We start from the raw sequence: 21,045 nt of genomic DNA on the forward strand, positions 1-21,045 counted from the left end.
TTGTTGGAGACCTTTTGTTCTTCCAACGTGTATTCATATGATAACAAAATAGAAAATTACTTAAAAATCACCTTGAGGTGAATGCATACCTATGACCATGAGTGACTCTATTCAGTCAAGACATGGTAAGCTGTCTGACTTTGCTATCAGCCATGTGCAATTTAACATGTATTATGAGTGCCCACTGCAGCAGCCATGTGACAGGCCTTCAATATAATCAATCAATCAATCAATCAATCAATAGAAGTACTCTTATTGAATCATCCCTATTTCTATTCAATTCTCGGGTAAATCAGTTTTAAACTACAACATTATAATTGGAATTAAATGAGCTAACCTACAAGTATCTGATACAATATCGAACATTGGTTTTAAAACTTGAATAAATGAATTAACTATACTCAGATGTGGCCCTCTCTAAGCCAACTTGGCAGGTGAAATCACTGCCCTCCCCGCTATGTGGGATCTGACACCCAGGGGTGTAAATACCCTTGGCAACGTGGAATATGACTCCCACGGAGGAATCTGGACCCAGCATCATGAGATGGAGAACATCTTCTTGACCAAAACGGGGATGTGAAATGAAATGAAATAAGTTTCAATAGCTGAGAGATTCCAAAAGGAGCCGAGAGGTCACTCTGGTGGGCACTCTTACACACAATATAGATAACCCTTTTCAGGTTCTAATGAATTGGAATAGCTAGCAGTAAATACCTGAAACTATCAAACTACAACCCAGAACACTTGAATTTTGAAGATGACTGTATAACAATGTAGCTTATGAGGGGGACAATGTGATTGGGAAAGCCATGTGGATCACACTCCCCTTTGTCCAGTGTATGGATGGATGAGTAGAAAAATGGGGGCAAAAAAAAAAAAAAAAAGGCACTAAGTGTTCTTTTTTACTTTAATTGTTCTTTTTCACTTTAATTTTTATTCTTATTACTTTTGTGTGTGTGGCAATGAAAATGTTCAAAAATTAATTTTGGTAATGGACACACAACCATATGGTGGTACTGTAAACAACTGTAAGCTTTGTATGACTGCATGGTATGTGACTATACCTCAATAAAATTGAATTATTAAAAAAAAAACTTGAATAAATGAATTAACCATACTTTTTAGGAATTCGTTTTTTAGGTTCATAACTAAGGAAATTGAAGAAAGTAATAAGCATTCTTAGTAATACATCACTAAAAGGGGAAAGAAGACAGTGATATCTTTATCTCCCTCAAATATACTCAATAAGTTAAAAATAAAGTAAATAGTGAAGTAAAAAAGAAATTTTTAAAAATCAGGTAACTCCTTAGGATCTTAAATTTCAGAAATCTGACAATGAAAGTAGATCATTTATTTAGCAGTGAACAGACTATTTTTTAGAAATGTTTAAGAACTTCTTTAAGGAATCAATAAACAGCACATTTCAAAATGTGGTACATCCATACTGTTGAGGAACTTCCAAAATTACTCTTAAGAAATTAAATATTTAATCACTATTTTCCAAAAAGAACAACATATATGAGTCTTACCATATTTCCCATCATCTCTGCCTTGATAATCTTGGCACCCAACTTGTTCTTCTCATCAACACTCAGGATGTGGATGGACTCATTTTCTGAACTCCTTTTTGAATGGAACAGATTAAGAGGATATGAAATATAGGTACACCGCAAATTACAACATCAAGACTCAAATGTTCTTTCAATTTGACCTCAACAAAGCATTCAGTACCAACAGGAGATCAAGATATTAATATATAAAAATTAAATTCATTGTTTTACCATAAATCAATAGTTAGTGGCTCTCTGTTATATACCATGTGTGTGCTATGATAGGGAACAAGTTGACTGACAAAAGCCCCAGTTCCAATGAGAAAAATCAATTAATATATCAGCTATGCTTCATTATTTAATATTCCCATACTCATTCTAAAAGGGAAACAAACAAACAAACAAAAACCACTAGAAACAGGCTACCATTCCCGATATCTGGGGAAACTCTCCTCATTCAGTGTGATAAATTATTTATAATCTAAGAAATTGTAACAAGGAAATGGCATATGCAATTGCATTCAAAGAAGAAAAGCAATGATCATGTACTCTTTGGCAAAGTCAGTCCAGAATTAAATCAAAAAACATAATTTCCAACTGAGATCATGTGCCAAAATTCCACTATGGAAACATCACAGAAGAAAAGAGAAATTTCCAGCCAGGGTCAGATTCCTGCCCCATTCAAAGCTGCACCAATTATCACCATAACAGAGATTTGAGGCTATGATGTAGGGAGGGGCACGCAGACAGAGCTCAGTGGATTTCCCTGAGTGAAGACAGAGCTAAGAGTTCATGGAGACAAAGAAAGCTAGAGTTTACACAAAAGAGAACCACAGAGGAGGCCCACTGAGGATTCAACAGTAAACTAACTTAGGCCATGGAAAGAACTATCCAAAAGGATTTGAAAACAGAATTCAGCACTCACACAGGGCTATAAATAGTGCTTGGTACCAACAGACAGACAAAGAAACCTCATAATTCTGAAAGCACTGAATGGAGAAGGATCTTCCTTCATTGGAGGGGAATAAGACCTTGACTAAATGATATTCTGGTCCCACCATGCAAATCTTGAAAGCAAGAACCAAAAGGATTAAATGGTTTCCAAATAACCATATCCTGGAACAAAGTTCAAAAATATTTATGGGAGGAGAGTGAATGTCACCAACATAGTGACATAAGGCATCCTCTGAAAAAGTCTAACCTTAGAAACAACTTAATAAAAGGACAAATAACCACTTGCTTGGAACTGTGAAGGATGATAGAGATCTGAAAAGCACACCACAAATGCTGACGTGAAGAAAAAGAAAGAAACACTAGTAAAGGTAGATCTACAACCTGAACCCACCTGTCCAGACCCCTCCAACTCATTTGGTCGTACCCAGCTTAAGATTCATACAGAGGCAGCACAGCCCAAGTCCCTCCTGCCACGGATGTAGACCATAAAGCCATTCACAGCATGGATATCCAGGCATAGGGAAAAAAGTCTGCACAGACCCAGGGCAGAACACAGCAGCTAACCAGTGCATACATACAAAAAAAGGCACCCAGGAAATGAAATAGACCATGGCAGAAAGCTGGCAAGAGGTGCACACATTCAGCACAGTCTGATTGCTGGAGCATCTAAACAAACAAAAAAAAAAAACAGACCTTTTTACATCAACCCAATTTTGCTCCCCAGGATGGGATACCCTAATGGGGCAGTAACCAGAGGCAGAAAATTCTCACATAAATACAAAGGGGGCAAGAGGAGACAAATTGCAGTGAGGGAGGGCAGATCCCAAAACAGAAAAGTGTAATAAAAACGGCATTGAGAAAGGGAGAGAAGTTAAACAAATTACAGGTGCTGGGGAGAAAATAATATACAGAAACAAATGGAACAGATCAGAATTCCCAGAGAAAAAAAACAGAGGAAAGGAAGCTTTCTCAAGGAAGTGAAATAATTTCACCAAAAAGGGCAATCTTAAGAGTTGTACCATGTATCCAGGGCAAGAATCAAGTGTAGAAGACCTGAGAAGATTGAAACAGTTAAACATGGGCACTTTAAAGGTTCAGTATAAGATGGTCCAAGGGCCAAAGAGGAGCCTTAACAAATAGCCAACCTACAATAAAGTCCTAGACAATAGGGAGAAAAAGACCTTCAGAGTTAGCAAATCAAAATAATCAGATGCCTAGACTTCAGAAGAAAGTGGCAAGCTATACTAAGAAAAAGGAAGATATTGCCCAATCAAAGGAAATATTAGTTGTTTGGAATAACTAATCAAAGAAGTTCAGGCAAATCTCCTAAATCAATTCAAGGAAATAAAGAATAAAATGGATATAAATAAACTAATGGTGAATACAGAGCTAAAGGAGTTAAAGGATTTTAAAACACAATATGTGAGCATAAAAAAGAATCTGAAAGATTAAAAGAGAAGCATAACAGCAATTATGGGGATGAAAGGCACAATAATGGAGATTAAAAATACACAAGAGGCATACAATAGCAGATATGAACAAGTAGAAGAAAGAATCAGTGAACTGGAAGACAGGACAATTGAAATCATAAAGTCAGAAGAACAGGTGGAGAAAAGAATGGAAAAAAATTAGCAGCATCTCAGGGATCTGAGTGACAGCATGAAGCACACAAATATATGCATCATGGTGTCCCAGAAGAATAGAAGGGAAAAGAGGCAGAAAGAATATATGAGGAAATAATGGCCAAAATCTTCCCAACTCTCACGAAAGACATGAATATACATGTCCAAAAAATGCAACATACTTCAAATAGAACAAATCCTTATTAGGATACATACTAACCAGAATTTCAAATGCCAAAAAATAAAAGAGAATTACGAAGGCAGCGAGAGAAAAGTGATTTGTCCTGTACAAGGGATCCTCAATAAGACTAAGTTCTGATTTCTCATCACAAACCATGAAGGAGAGACGGCACTGGTAAGATACATTTAAGTTACTGAAAGAAAAAAAAACTGTCAGCCAAAAAGTATGTATCTGGCAAAACTGTCCATCACAAAAGAGGGACGGTTTAAAATATTCCCAGATAAACAGAAACTGAGAGAGTTCAACAAAAAAAACATGCCTTACAAGATTTACTGAAGGGAGTGTTTAGGTCGAAAAAACAAGAGAAAGTGGCTTGGAGTAGTGTGAAGAAATGATGCTAATCAGTAAAGGTAGGTGCAAAACCCAACAGTACTGTAACTGTAACAGTCAGAATACAATTGACAGAAAAAAGTCATATTTCCCGATAATGGCAAAACATAGATAACGTGTAACAAAAACAATATACAGAGGGGAAATGGAGGACATGGGACCAGAAGAGGGATAAGCTATTTAAACAAAGTTAGACAAAAACTAAATGAAAAATAGGGTGGGATGGGGAGGGGGTGACTTGGGTGTTCTTTTTTTTTTATTTCTTATGCTTATTCTGATTCTTTCTGGTGTAAGGAAAATGTTCTAAAATAGATTGGGGTGATGAATGCACAACTATATGATGGTACTGTGAACAGTTGACTGTACACCATGGACGACTGTATAGTATGTGAATATACCTCAATAAAACTGAATCAAAAAATAATAACTTAAAAGCCAATTTATAGTATGAACTCAGTATTTGAAATAATTAGAATAAGCAAACTCATAGAGTCAGATTCTAGAATACAGGTTACCAGGGGATGAGGTGAGGATAAGGAATTGGAAGGTAAGGCTTAAAATCCACAGGGTTCCTATTTGGAATGATGGGAAATTTTGATAATGGATGGTGGTGATAGCAGCATGACATTGTGAATGTAATTAATAGCACTAAAATACATACCTGAATGTGATTAAAAGGGGAAATGTTAGATTGTATGTATAGCAACAAAATAAAAATTTTTTAAAATTCATGGATATATGGTACACAGTGAACCCAAGTTAAACCATGGACTATAGTTAATAATACATGTATAAAAATGTGATATCATCCACTGTAACAGATGTTCCACAGCAATACAAGGTGTTAATAATAGGGAGGTTGGAACCCTGTATTTTATGCATGATTGTTCTGTAAACCCACAATGTCTCTAATAAAGAAGAAAAACCTAAAATAGGCCAAAAAGAAAAAAAAAGTTGTTATCTATTCAAATTACTAGGTTATAGATGTAGGCTGTGTAATACAAACCCAAGGGTAACCACAAATGAAGTATTTTAAAAATATACAAAAAGAGAAATGAGAAAGAGATCAGACAGAAAGAGCATAAAAGATATACTATGCTGAAAAGAAGGCTGCAATAAAAGAAAAGAGAGACAGAAAAAGATATAACATATAAAAAGGGTATGTACTGCCTTTACAGTAATAACACTGAATATTAACAGACTAAAGACTCCAATCAAAAAACCAGAGTGGCAGAATGGATAAAAAGTATGAGTCAACTGTATGTTTTTTATAATAGATTCACCTTAGACCCAAGGACACAAATAGGTTGAAAGTGAAAGAAGGGAAAAGGATATTATATTCAGATAGTAACCAAAAAAAAGATGGAAAAGCTATACCAATATCAGACAAAACAATTTAAGTCAAAAGCTGTCATAGAGATAAAGAAACACTACATATTAATAAAAGGGGCAATCCACCAAGAATAAATAACAATTATAAATATTTATGCACCAAACATGGTGCACCAAAGTACATGAGGTAAACACCAGCAAAACAGAAGGAATAAATAGCCACCTCTATAATAATAGTTAGAGACTTCAGTACACCACACTTATCAACAGGTAGAACATCTAGACAGTAGATAGATAAGGAAACAGAGAACTTGAATAACATCATAAACGAACTAGACTTAATAGACATATACAGAAAACTGCATGCCAAAACAGCAGGATACACATTATTCTCAAATGCACACAGATCATTCTCCAGGAGACTACATGTTGGGTCACAAAACAAGTCTCAATAAATTTAACAAGATTGAAATAAAAGCAGCATCTTCACTGTCAATACTGGAATGATTCTGGAAATCAGTAATAGGCAGAGAACTGGAAAACCCACAAACACATAGAAGTTAAAGAACACATTCTTAAAAAATTCAGTGGGTCAAAGAAAAAATTGCAAAGGAAATCAAGTAAATATCTTAAAATGAATGAAAACAAGAATGCAACATATCAAAACATATGGGATGCAGCGAAGGCACTGCTAAGAGGGAAATTTATGGCCCTAAATGCTCACATTAAAATATAAGAACTAAAATCAAAGATCTAATTGCATATCTGGAGAGACTAGTAAAAGAACAGTAAACTAATGCCGAAGCAAGCAGAAGGAAAGAAATAATAAAGTTTAAAGCAGAAATCAACAAAATAGACAATTTTTAAAGAAAGCAATAACAACATCAAAAGTTGGTTCTTTGAAAAGATCAATAAAATTGACAAACCCTTAGCTATATTGAAAAAGGAAAAAAAGAGAGAAGACGCCAATAAATAAAATGAGAAATGAGACAGGGAACATTAATACTAACCCCACAGAAATAAACAAGATCTTAAGAGGATACTATGAATGACAGTATGGCAACAAATTAGACAACCTAGATGAAATGGACAAATTCCTAGAAACACATGAACAACCTACACTGATTCCAGAAGAAAAGGATCTCAACAGAACAGTTACAAGTAAAGACACTGAATCAGTCAGCAAAAACCTCTGAACAGACCTCCATGGTTCACTCATCCTTGAAAACAGCCAGAAGATAGGCAGAAACTGTATAAAACAACTGTTTGGGGGCCTCAGAAGCCAGCGGAGTACTGCACAGCAGCCAAGGTAGAGGCTAAGAAACTGCGGTAAAGAACTATGAATAACTCACTCGGCAGAGGCTGCCGGCACCCATCCACCACTCTCAAGGCGACCGCCTCAGTCCAGTCTCTGGCTGACTGATGCAGTAGAAGTATGTGGAAGTCCTTTTCTTCAAGAAAATGGGTGGGAGGCCTAGGCCAAGCACTGATCACAGCTCTTGAGTGGTGAATTTGGATCACGGGGTCCAATCTCTGAACTGCTGCTTTAGCTATTGCTTCAACCCTATCTCCAACAGGGGTAGAGACGGTGGAGGTTTAATAACACAGTATCTCCTTAGGTCTACAGGAACAGTTTACTAAAGAGCACCATCTGCTGGGCAGGCCAGGAAAGTGCAGCTTCAAGGAGTAATCAAAAAAGGATTCTGGTGTCTTTGCTGAATCTCTCCCCAGGGCTCTTCGGAGGTACTTGGTGCCTCCTTTCTAGGTTCCTGGCCCTGTTTTTGCTGGGAAATACCAATTTGGGAAAGGCCTCTCTGAGTTGACCCTCCTCCAAAATTTGCCCCCCACCTAGAAGCAAGGGAAGGAATGTAAAAAACTATAGAGGCAAAACAAAAACAAACAGAACAGATCAAGATTCCCAGAGAAAGAACAGAGGAAAGGAAGCTTTCTGCTAGAGGTGAAACAATTGCACAAAAATTACAATCTTAAAAACTGCATATCCAGGGCAAGAATCAGATGAAGAAGAGTGGAAAAAATCTGATCAATTAAACATGGGCAAAGACCTAACTGCACACCTGAAGGAACTAAAAAGACAACAGCACACTAAACCCAAAGCAAGCAGAAGAAAAGAAATAACAAAGATTAGAGCAGAAGTAAATGAAATTGAGAATAAAATAAAAGAGCATTAACAAAATCAAAAGTTGGTTCTTTGAGAAAATCGATAATATTGACAATCCCAGACAAAGAAAAAAGAGAGAAGAAAATAAATAAAATCAGTGATAAGTGGGGAAATATTACTTCTGACCCCACAGAAATAAAAAGGATCAAAAGAGGATACTATGACAACAAATTAGGTAACTTAGATGAAATGCACAAATTCCTAGAAAGACAAGAACAACCTACACTGACTCTAGAAAAAACAGACCTCAGCAGACCAATTACAAGTAATGAGATTGAGTGAGTCATCAAAAACCTTCCAATGAAGGAAAGCCCAGGACCAGATGGTTTCACAGATGAATTCTACCAATCATTACAAGAAGCATTAATACCAATCCTTCTCAAACGCTTCCAAAAAATTAAAGAGGGAGCACTACCTAACTCATTCTATGAGGCCATCAGCACCTTAATACCAAAGCCAGATAAAGATACTACAAGAAAAGACGATTACAGACCTATATCTCTAATGAATATAGATGTAAAAATCTTGTACAATGTGTGTACTTGCAAATCAAATCCAAGAGCAGCTTAAAATTATACACCATGATCAAGTGGGATTTATCCCAGGAATGCAAGGGGGGGTTCAACATAAGAAAATCAATTAATATAATACACCACATTAAACAATCGAAGGGGGAAAAAAACCACATGATCATCTCGATTGATGGGAAAAAAAAAAAAGAAGCCTATGACAAATCCAGCATCCTTTCTTGACAAAAACAGTTTGAAAGACAAGAATAGAAGGAAACTTCTGCTACATGATAAAGGGCATATATGAAAATTCACAGCTAACATCATCCTCAGTGGTGGAAGACTGAAAGCTTTCCCTCTACGATCGGCAATGAGACAAGGATGCCTACTGTCACCACTCTTCTTCTATTCTAGCTAGAAGTTCTAGCTAGACCACTTAGGCAAATAAATAAATAAATAAATAAATAAAAGACATCCAAATTGAAAGGAAGAAGTAAATCTTTCACTCTGTGCAGATGACATGATCCTATATATAGAAAATCCTGAAAAATCTACAACAAAGCTACCAGAGCTAATAAATAAGTTCAGCAAAGAGGTGGGATACATGACTAATATGAAAAAATCAGTAGTGTTTCTATACACCAGTAACAGAAACTAATCACTAGAAAGGAGAAGGAAATGAAGAAAAAAAAAAATTCCATTTATAATAGCAACTATAAGAATCAACTATCAAGGAATAAACTTAACAAAGGATGTAAAGGACATGTACACAGAAAACTATAAAACATTGCTAAAAGAAATCAAATAATACCTAAATAAATGGAAGGACATTCCATGTTCATGGATCGAAAGAAAAAATATTAAGATGTCAATTCTAACCAAATTTATTTACAGATTCAACATAATCCCAATGAGAATTCCAAGAGCTTACTTTATAGAAATGGAATTATCAAATTTATTTGGAAAGGTAAGGGGCCCCAAATAGCCAAAAACATCTTGAAAAAGAAAAAACAAAATTGGAGGACTCACACTGACTGACTTTAAAGCATAATACAAAGCTACAGTGGTCAAAACAGCATGATCCTGCCATAAAGACAGATATATTGACCAATGAATCAAACTGAGTTCAGAAATAGACTCTCATATCTATAGCCAACTGATACTTGACAAAGCTGCCTAGTCCATTCAACTGGGAAAGAATAGTCTCTTCAACAAATAGTACTGAGAACTGGATATCAATATGCAAAAGTATTAAGGCAGATCCTATCACACACCTTATACAAAAATTAACTCATAATGGATCAAAGACCTAAATATGAGAATTAAGACAATAAAACTCCTAGATGAAAATGTAGGGAAGCATCTTCAAGATCTTGTGTTAGGCAATGGTTTCTTAAATTTAAACTAAAGCATAAGAAACATAAGAAAAAATGGATGAACAGGATATCATCAAAATTAAAAACTATAATGCAGTAAAGGACTTTGTCTCAAAAATAAAAGACAACTTACTCAATGGGAGAACTATTTAGAAACCACATATCCAATAAGGGTTTAATATCTAGAACATATAAAGAAATCCTACAACTCAACAACAACAACAAAAAAAAACCATTTTTAAAACAGACAAAACACTTAAGCATTTCTCCAAGAGGATATACAAAAGGACCAAAAGGCACATGAAAAGATGCTTGTGCCGGTTTGAATGTCTTCTGCTCCCCAAAACACCACTACCTTTGATATAATCTTGTGTGGGCAGATGTATCAGTATTGATTAGATTGTAAGTCTTTGAGTGTTTCCATGGAGATGCACCCCACCCAACTTTGGGTGATAACTCTCGATAATTTCCATGGAGGTGTGGCCCCACCCATTCAGCATGGGCCTTGATTAGTTTACTGGAACACTATATAAGATCAGACAGAAGGAGCAAGCCTGCTACAGCCAAGAGGGACACTTTGAAGAATGCACACAAGCTGAGAGAGTAGCTGCAGATAAGAGGCAGTTCGAAGACGGCCGTTGAAAGCAGACTCTTGCTCCAGAGAAGCTAAGAAAGGAAAAACACTCCAAGAACAACTAAGAGTGACATTTTTGAGGAACTGCAGCCTAGAGAGGAATGTCCTGGGAGAAAGTCATTTTGAAACCAGAACTCTGGAGCAGATGCCAGCCACGTGCCTTCCCAGCTAACAAGAGGTTTTCCGGACACCACTGGTCATCCTCCAGGGAACGTACCTGATTATTGATGACTTACCATGGACACTTTATGGCCTTCAGACTGTAAATGTGTAACTAAATATACCCCCTTTATAAAAGCTGATCCATTTCTGCTGTTTTGCATTGCAGAAGTATTAACAAACTAGAACAATTCTCAACATTCTTAGCTAACAGGGAAATACAAATCAAAACCATAATGAGATATCATTCCACAGCCACTAGAATGGCTACTATTTTAAAAGTGGAAAATAACAAGTGTTGGAGATGACATGGAAAAACAGGAGCAAGTCATTTGTTGCTGTTCAGAATGTAAAATGGTACAGCCACTTGGATGACAGTTTGGTGGTTCCTCAGAAAGTTAAGATTCAAATTAGTCTATGACTTGCAAACCCACTTCTAGGAATGTACCCAAAAGAACTGAAAGCAAAGACTGAAACAGATATTTTCACACCAATGTTCATGGCGGCATTCTCACAATTGCCAAAAGATGGAAGCAACCCAAGTGTTTATCAACTGATGAATGGATAAATAAAATGTGGTATACGCAAATAATGGATTATTATTCAGCCTGAAAAAGAAATGAAGTCCTGATACATGCAACCACATGGATGAACCCTGAAGATATCATGTTGAATGAAATAAGCCATACACAAAAGTTCAGATATATGTGCTCACACTGATGCAAAATAATTAGAACAAGCAAACTCATAGAATCAGAATCTGTAATACAGGGGCTGGATTGTGGGTAGGGAATAGGGAGTTAATGCTTGATTTGTAGGCAGCTTCTAATTTAGTTTATTGTACAGTTTTGATAACGGATGGTGGCGATGGCAACACTACCTTATAAATGTACTGCACTGGATTATATATGTGAATGAGGCTAAAAGGGGAAATTTTAGGTTGTACATATGTTACTAGAACATAATTTAAAAAAAAAACAACATAGAAATGTACAACACAAATAGTGAACCCTATTGTAAACAATGGACTATAGATAATAGTATAATTATAGTTATTTATTCAATTATTTAAAAAATGTTATTTCATGAATTATAACAAATATACCACACTAACTGCAGGCATTCATAATAGGGAGGTGTTCTAGTTTGCTAAGGCTGCCGGAATGCAAAACACCAGAAATGGATTGGCTTTTATAAAGGGGGTTTATTTGGTTACACGGTTACAGTTTGAAGGCCATAAAGTGTCCAAGGTAATGCATCAACAATTGGGTACCTTCACTGGAGGATGGCCAATGGTGTCTGGAAAACCTCTGTTAGCTGGGAAGGCACGTGGCTGGCATCTGCTCCAGAGTTCTGGTTTCAAAATGACTTTCTCCCTGGATGTTCCTCTCTAGGCTGCAGTTCCTCAAAAATGTCACTCTTAGTTGTTCTTGGGGTGTTTTTCCTCTCTTAGCTTCTCCAGAGCAAAAGTCTGCTTTCAATGGCCGTCTTCAAACTGTCTCTCAGCTGCAGCTACTCTCTCAGCTTGTGTGCATTCTTCAAAGTGTCCCTCTCGGCTGTAGCAGCTTGCTCCTTCTGTCTGACCTTATATAGTGCTCCAGTGAACTAATCAAGGCCCATGCTGAATATGCAGGACCACACCTCCATGGAAATTATCCAGAGTTACCACCCACAGTTGGGTGGGGTGCATCTCCATGGAAACACTCAAAGAATTTCAATCTAATTAACACTGATAGGTCTGCCCACACAAGATTATGTCAAAGATAATGGCATTTGGGGGGACTTAATACATTCAAAGCAGCACAGGAGGTGTATGGGAACTCTGTACTTCACATATTTTATGCATACTTTTCTGTAAACCTGTAAGTTCTCTAATAAAGAAAAAGATAGGAATGCAAAACTATCCAGCACTCAACAGTGTTATATTCATAATGTCTAAAAACCAATCACAGATAACCAGACATGCAAAGAAGCAGAAAAATATCCCTCATAATTAGGAGAAAAACTGATCAATCAAAATTGACACAAAACTAACAGAGATGTAAGAATTAGCAGACAAGTATAAGCAATTATTATAACTGTATTTCATGTTCAAAAAGTTAGAGACAAGGAAGATATTAAAAGGACCAAATTGAATTTCCATAGATAAAAATTAAATGTCTTGAGATCAAAAATACACTGAAAGGGATTAATGAGATATGAGACTGCAAGAAAAAAGAATAGTGAACTTGAAGCATTAGGAAATATCCAAAATGAAAAACACAGAGAAAAAGGAATTAAAATAATGGAAACATCATCAGAAAGCTGTGGGACAACTTTAAGAGCCCGCTATATTTATAATTGGAGTCCCCAAATGAGAGAAAAGAGAAACAGAAGAAACAAGGACCAAAATTTCCCAAATTTGATGAAAACTATGAACTTACAGATCCAAGAATCTTAAGAAATCCCAAATAAAAGAAACATGAAGAAAACTAAACCAAGGTACATCATAATCAAATGGCTCAAAACTGTTGATAAAGAGATAATTTTTAAAACAGCCAGAAAAAATGACATATCATGCATATAGGAAAAAAGATAAGGCTGAGAGCAGATCTCAGTGGAAACAATTCAAGCAAGAAGAGAGAGGAGCAACCTCTTTAAAGTACTTTAAACTGTCAACCTAGAATTCTATACCCAGTGAAAATACCTTTCAAAGACAAAAGTAATTAATACCACTGAATTATATATTTACATAAGGTTAAAAGAGGAAATTTTAGGTTGTACATATGGTAACAGAATAGAAAAATTTTTCAAAAATCCATGGAACTGCACAACACAGTGAACCCTAAGTTAAACCACAGATGATAGTTAATAGTACAATTATAAAATGTGCTTTCATCAATTGTAACAAAAGTACCATACCAATGCAACATGTTAACTAGAAATGATGACTACTAGGGTAGATACATTAGACTTATTTCTATTACTCAAATCTCTTTAAGATAACTGACTCTTCAAAAAAAAATAATGTACATGGGGTTTATAATGAGTAAAATGTATGACAACCTAGCAGAAAGCACAGGAGGGGATAAATAGAAAAAAAATATATTATAAGGTTCTTCTACCATACAGGAGTGGTATAATATCACTTGAAGGTAGATTATGCTAAACTGAAAATGTGTACTACCAAAGTTAAAGCAAGCACTAAAACAACCACAAAAAAATAATTATAGCAACAAAGGAGATGAATGGGATCATAAAAGTACTAAATCCAAAGAAATCAGAAAAAGAGGCAAAAGAGAACAAACAGATGAGAATAAATAAAAAAGAAAAATCAAAATTACAGATTTGAACCTAACCATATCAATAACCACATTAAATACATTAATGAACTAAACACACAATCAAAGAGCAGAAATTGTCTGACTGGATAAAAAAAGCAAAATTCAACTATAAGAAATACATTTTAACTATGAAGACACAGAAGGATGGAAAAAGAAATACCATGTTAACAGTACTCAAAAGAAAACTGGATGGCTACATTATATTAGACAAATGAGCTTGCAGAACAAAAACATAATACAAGAGATAAAGGTCATTTCACATAAAAAAGAGGTCAATCCACCTGGACATAAGAATCCTAAACGTTATACACCTAATAACAAAGCTTCAAAATACATGAAACAAAAACTAACAGAACTGCAATTATAATTGGAGATTTCGATACCCCTCTCTCAGTACCTGACAGAATAAGTAAACAGAAAATAAACAAGGATATGGAAAACTTTAACACCATCAACTAACATTAATAAAATGACATTCATATAATACTCTACCCAACAAAAGAATATACAACATTTTCAAGTACATACAAAACATTTACCAAAATAGAACATATTCTGGGCCATGAAACACATCTCAATAAATTTAAAAGGATTCAAGTCATAGAAAGTATGTTGCCTGACCACAATGAATTCAAATTAGAATTCAGTAACAAAGAATACTGGAAAATCCTCAATATTTGGAAACTAAATAGCATCCTGTAAATAACCTATGGGTCAAAAAAGAAACCAAAGGGAAATTAGAAAGTATTTTGAACTGAATGAAAACATAAACACAAATCAGAATTTGGGGGACGCTGTTAAAGCATTACTTAGGGGAAATTTTATAGCACAAATTAGCTAGAAAATAAGAAAGATCATGAATCACTGACCTCTTCTCATACTTTAAGTAGAATAAGAAGAGTAAAGTAAACCCTAGGTTAGCAGAATACAAGAAATAATAAAAACCTTTGTGGAAATAAATGAGATATAAAATAGAAAACAATAAAGAAATTCAATGAAACCATAAGCTGGTTCTTTGAAACAATCAATAAAATTGATAAACCTCTAACCCACTGATCAGGAGAGAGGGTACAGATTTGTAATAAAGGAATAAGAGAGGTAACATCACTAAATGTTTTAAGCATTTTACAAAAAGATATCCAGATGGCAAAGAAGCACATGAAAAGATGCTCAACATCATCAGTCATTAGGGAAATGCAGAGCAAAACCATAATTAGATACCACTATAATGCAGCAGAATAGCCAAAATTAAAAGAACACCAACCAAGTTCTGACACGGATGTGGAAGAACTAGAACATAAACAATACTGTTGGTAATGTGAAATGGTAGAACCACTTTGGAAAAGTTTTACAGTTTCTTAAAATTTAAACATACAGTTACCACATGATTATAGTTATTTCTCCCCTAAACTTTCACCCTAGAGAAAAGCAAGCATACATCCATAAAAACAACTTGTACATGAGTTCAGAAAAGCTTTACTGTACCAGCCAAAACTGGAAACAACCCAAATTTCCACCAACAGGTATATCCATCAATGGAATACTATTCATCAATAAAAGAGAACGAGCTATTGATTTATGCAGCAACATAAATGAATCTCAGAATAACTACGTTGAGTGAAAGAAGTCAAACAAACAAAAAGAAAAGTAATGTATAATCCCACTTACATAAAACTCTAGAAAAGGCAAACTAGACGACAATGAAAGAAAGCAGATGGGTGGTTCCCTGAGGGTAGGGGATTGGACAGTGGGTGAGGCAAGAGAAAAGGATTATGAAGGAGCACCAGGAAACTTTGGGGAATGATGTTTTGATGAGTATACACACATTTCAAACTGCATAAATATATGCAGTTTATTGTATGCTAATAATACATCAATAAAGCTATTTTAAAAAACCTCAAAGAAGAATGTTCTGGTTTGAATTTTTCATGTCCCCCACAAAAGCCATGTTCTTTAATGCAATCTTGTGGGGGCAGACTTATTAGTCTTTTGATTAGGGTGAACCCTTTAGATTGAATGTTTCCAAGGAGATGTGACACACCTAACTATAGGTGAAAACTTCTGATTAGATCATTTCCGTGGAGGTGTGACCCCGCCCATTTCAGGTGGGTCTTAATAAGATCACTGGAGTCCTTTAAAAGAGCTCACAGAAACAAGGAGCTTAGAGAAGCTGAGAGAGACATTTTGGAGAGAAGCTTAAATATGTAATCCAGAGTTTGCCCCCGGGAGAAGATGAGTCAAGGCAAACCCAGATGCTTGGGGATGCAGAACGGAAGATGATTGGAGGTGCTAAGCTAAGAGATTAAACCCAGATTTCCCCAGAGAAACTGAGAACCCCCAAATGCTTAGAGTGAAATGCCCTGGGAGAACAAGCAAGAATGTACAGGAGCTGAGAGAGAAAAGTTAAGAGAGACAGAGGCCAAGAGACATTTTTGGAGAAAGACATTTGGAAACCAGAACCCGGGAGCAAAGGACCAGCAGATACCAGCCACGTGCCTTCCCAGCTGACAGAGGTGTTCCAGATGCCATCAGCCTTTCTTCAGTGAAGGTATCCCCATGTTGATGCCCTAGTTTGGACACTTTTATGGTCTTAGAACGGTAAATTTGTAACCTAATAAATCCTGTTTATAAAAGCCAATCTATTTGCGGTATTTTGCATAAAAGCAGCTTTAGCAAACCAGAACAGGGAAGAATAAAAAAACTTAAAAGCAGACTATATCTAACCTCTGCCACAATATCAAATATAAAAGATTCATCTGTAACATTACAAGTTTTCCCAAATTCCTAAATTTTATCACACATTACTGAAATTAACTTAAGTTTTCAAAATACATTCTGAGAAAGTAATATGCAAAATATATAAACAGACCTTCAAATTAAAACTTGACCCATCTATATATGGAAATTTTTTTAAGTAGTGAATTTCTTTGGACAAAGAAATAGAAATATTCTAACAGATAGTATTTGAGCTAAAAAAAGATATTAATCTCTGCAGAAATCCTACAAGAACCATTTCTTCTCATTTTGGTGAAAGAAAAGCAATAATCTGACGCTCAGACTAAGAAACTTACAATATTTGAGGTAAAACACCATTAGAAAGTAGCAATTTTTTTTTAACTGACTGTTCTTTCGTCTACATCTTAAAAAGCAAATAAAATGAACAGTAGGGGCACTGTATTTGTGTAAGCAGAGAAACGTTATTACTTTTCATATAACTGTGGGTTGAGTTATTGCTTATATCATTAGTTATACTTTTCTGTATGGAAAATACTTTTCAGTATTTTTATTCATATTAAATGATGAGGAACATATCATTTTTATTGTACTGTATGCATGATTTATCTGAATTTCCAATCCAATCATATTTTTATAAAAAGTGACTTACTAATCAACACTATTTTCTCAATTTTCATTTTTCCTATACAATTAATTTTCTAAAATTCTAGGCTTTGAAAATTTACTGTCCTGTATGTCCATTATATGGCGATTATAAATATTAGTTAAATTCTTACATGTATGTATAGTGTAAAATAACTTAAATAACTACAGCTCATGCCCTTCTTAAAGAGAATCAGTGCGATTTTTTCCCCCTGAAGTTTGTGCCTGTCCCCGGGTCTGCTTCTCAAACTCCTACTTCCTAAGTGAAAAACCCCTGGCTGCTTTTTTTTTTTTTTTTAGTTCCCTCTACTTTATTTTTATCCTTTATTATGATTTCACAGACCACTGTGAAAGATTTAAGTTAAAGCTCTTTCAAAAATTAGATAGAAACTAAGACAAAAGGTCTATACCATGCTGTAATTCTTGCAATTTGAAAGACTTAGAGACCTTCAGAAAAGTCTCCACCTTTAGATCTGCCAAAACAAGCAGAAAGGCAAACGCTAAGACCATGCCAGTGCCTGGGTGTTACCCATTTAGTGTTGCAGATTAAAGCGCATAACCAGAACATGTAAGCCCTGGCTGCTTTTCCTTCCACATTTTCTGTCTTTCTTCACTTTCCTAATGAAGATAAAATCTGACCAGGTTTTTTCCCCCAGCAAAATATCTAGTTCTACTTGTTATCTCAACACCACCCAACTAAGAAAATAAAGTTCCAAAGAAAGGTGAAATGGATAAGGTGAGTTTCCAATACGTCCCCAACCTTTCTCTGTTATTCCATTACATATTTACTATGATCCAGACACAGGATAAGTCCTCACAGGATTTCCTATTGAGTTCAGTCATTCAGAAAGGAAGCCATTTTGCAAGCAACCTTAAGTTGGTAAGATAGGCTTTTGATAAACAAAAGCCACTACATTTCCTTCTTTTAAGGAGAAAACTTCTAGGGATGTTATCACAAACTACCATATCAAATGTCAATATGTAAATAGATTCATGCTTACTAATAGATATGAGTAAAAATAAAAGTGTAAACACCTAAAAACAGAATATTAATGAAAATTTCAACTCTTGATGCAAACTCTTTATGAAGTACTAAAAGCTATTTATAATGCCAATCATGACCTCCTTGAAGCGTCCTCACAAGAAATGGGAAATCCCTCTTAGTATTATGGGAAAAGGAGTTTGAAGTCAGATTGACATGGGTTCACATGCAGACTCTGCCATTAACTAGCTTTATGAGAGTGGACAAATATCCTTGGGCTATAAAATCCATAAAATGATGAATGCATACCTTCAAACTATCATATTTAATGCAGTGATGTATATATAATAAAATTCGAAACAGAACCTAACTTGGTACTTGATGACTGTTAGTTACCATGCCACTGAATGACAATTACTGATCACAGGAGAATCCTCTAACCAGTCCTCCATTCACTATGCTTAAAACCCAATAGTGAAATCTCATCAAGATAGGTTAAGAAGTAGAATGTCTAGAGCTAGTGAGTGCACAGCAAAGAAGTAGCTGAATTATTTCAAGGAGTCACAGAATGAGAAGCTTTATCACTGAGCCACACAGATGGCAACTCAAGCTCTGCCTGTCCATCTCTACATACAGGTCTTCTTGTCTCTCACCTATACTAACACAACAGCCTCCTAACTGGTATACTTGCCACAAGTTGAATGTGAAATGTGAAATTGAATGTGAAATGCTTCTGGAATCTTTTTAAAATGCAAATCTGATACTTCTTTCTTATTACTCATAAAATATTGTCAAACGCATGATTTCTGGAGCCGCTTACAAGGTGTACAAGACACTGCTTGCAAAACATACCTGCTCATCTTCCTCCCACTCAACCATATTCCATAAATTACTAAGAGGCTGGTGAAGCTAACTATGCACTCTATCAGGACTAGAAAGAGATATATCACGCCCTCAGGGAGCTCTTGCATCCTATACTCCAAAACAGTGTTGGCAAATGCTAACCATACCATGATGACTCACCTCTCCAAGTTGGTTGCTGTTCCCCACTTACTGAGTAATGGGCTCATCCTTCAAGACCTCACACTAGTACACTTACACAACTTTCTGGGGACCCTATTGCCTCTACTCTTACCCCAGAAGAGTTAATCACTCTTTCCTTTGTGCTACTACTACTGTTATTTTAAGTACCTATATAATGGCATTTATGTGCCAGATTTGTTCACAGGTCTACATGACTGCCTCTCTTATATTGTAAGTTCCTTGAAGGCAGACACTGTGTCATAATCATTTTTATACCATCAAACATAAAAAAACAGAACCATTCAGTAAATATATGATAAACAGCAAAAATGAACTGGTCAAAATTATCTGATTTAAGTTCCAGGGGACATCTCTGATGCAAAAAGTAACTCCCTTGTTACTTCATTCCTTGTCATACCAGTCCAGGTACTTAATCTTTTTTTCAAACATGAATGATTAAAAGAAACAAATATTCTGTTTCTCAAACTTTTAGTATCCAAAGATCACATAAGGGAAATGTGATGTACACATGAACCAAAAATTTTAGGGTAATTTTGTTCTAAATATTCATCAAAAATTGGTAAAACTAAAATAATCTTTTTAAGCTAGTATCAGTAACAGTCATAAGAATGAGAGGCTATTTCAATTTTGTAGCTGGGTGTGACCCCAGACTGTTGCATCACTGTTTTTTTTTCTGAGGTTACCAAACTCATTGTGATCCATATGCAGGCCAAAGAGGACCACACAGTCCACGGACTATGTGTTGAAAAACAGTGATCTAAGCACTCTGGATCCCACATTCACCCACACTAACCGCAAGGATCTTGCTCAAGTTACAGTATCTGACATTTCTCCATATTTTTAACTTCTAAACTTGATACTGGCCCTTTCCTATTAACATATACATGTGCTGAAAGATCTGTACCTTAAAAAGAAAAAAAAAAAAAAAAAAAATGGGGAGGGAGCACTTCATTGAACCAGTATCTCCCACATATACTTTCTATCTTTATTACCTCATAATCCATAATTATAGTTTAGTGTACAGAAATCTGGCTTCTATACCCTCTTTTACAATGAAAATATTCTTGATTAAGTTGCCAAAGTCCTTTAACATGGTCAATCCACAGGACACATTATTTTTCATTTCTTTTTTCTTTTCTTCTTTTTTTTGGGGGGGGGGGGTCATTTCATTTTATTTTATCCTTCCCTTTTTTAAGAAACTTTCCTCCACCCCTCACTTGTCTGGATGAAATCTTAAAGATGCAATCAGGGGAAGACAATGAAGTTAAACTGAGGACTATCCAAAACCCACAGCTTCAAGAAAATAACTGGAATCTCAAGGGACTCTTAAAAGAGGTACTCATTATCATGGAATTCCTACCCCACGCAAATCAGTGGGGAAGAGGAAGTGGCATTTTCTCACAGGAATTATATTTATTAGTAGATGGAAAAA

At 35.5% G+C, this 21,045-nt stretch overlaps 1 protein-coding gene across 2 annotated transcripts in view; it reads right to left on the bottom strand.

Moving 5' to 3' along the window:
- The window catches only part of CWF19L2 (CWF19 like cell cycle control factor 2), a 174,272-nt gene that overhangs the window by 81,539 nt on the left and 71,688 nt on the right, over nt 1–21,045 (bottom strand). For both annotated transcript variants that reach the window (XM_037841310.1, XM_037841309.1), the window contains exon 9: nt 1,530–1,623. In XM_037841310.1, the coding sequence (XP_037697238.1) occupies nt 1,530–1,623 (94 nt within the window). The remainder of the gene's footprint in view (nt 1–1,529; nt 1,624–21,045) is intronic.

The sequence above is a fragment of the Choloepus didactylus genome, chromosome 6, assembly GCF_015220235.1.
Source record: "Choloepus didactylus isolate mChoDid1 chromosome 6, mChoDid1.pri, whole genome shotgun sequence".
Lineage (NCBI taxonomy): Eukaryota > Metazoa > Chordata > Mammalia > Pilosa > Megalonychidae > Choloepus > Choloepus didactylus.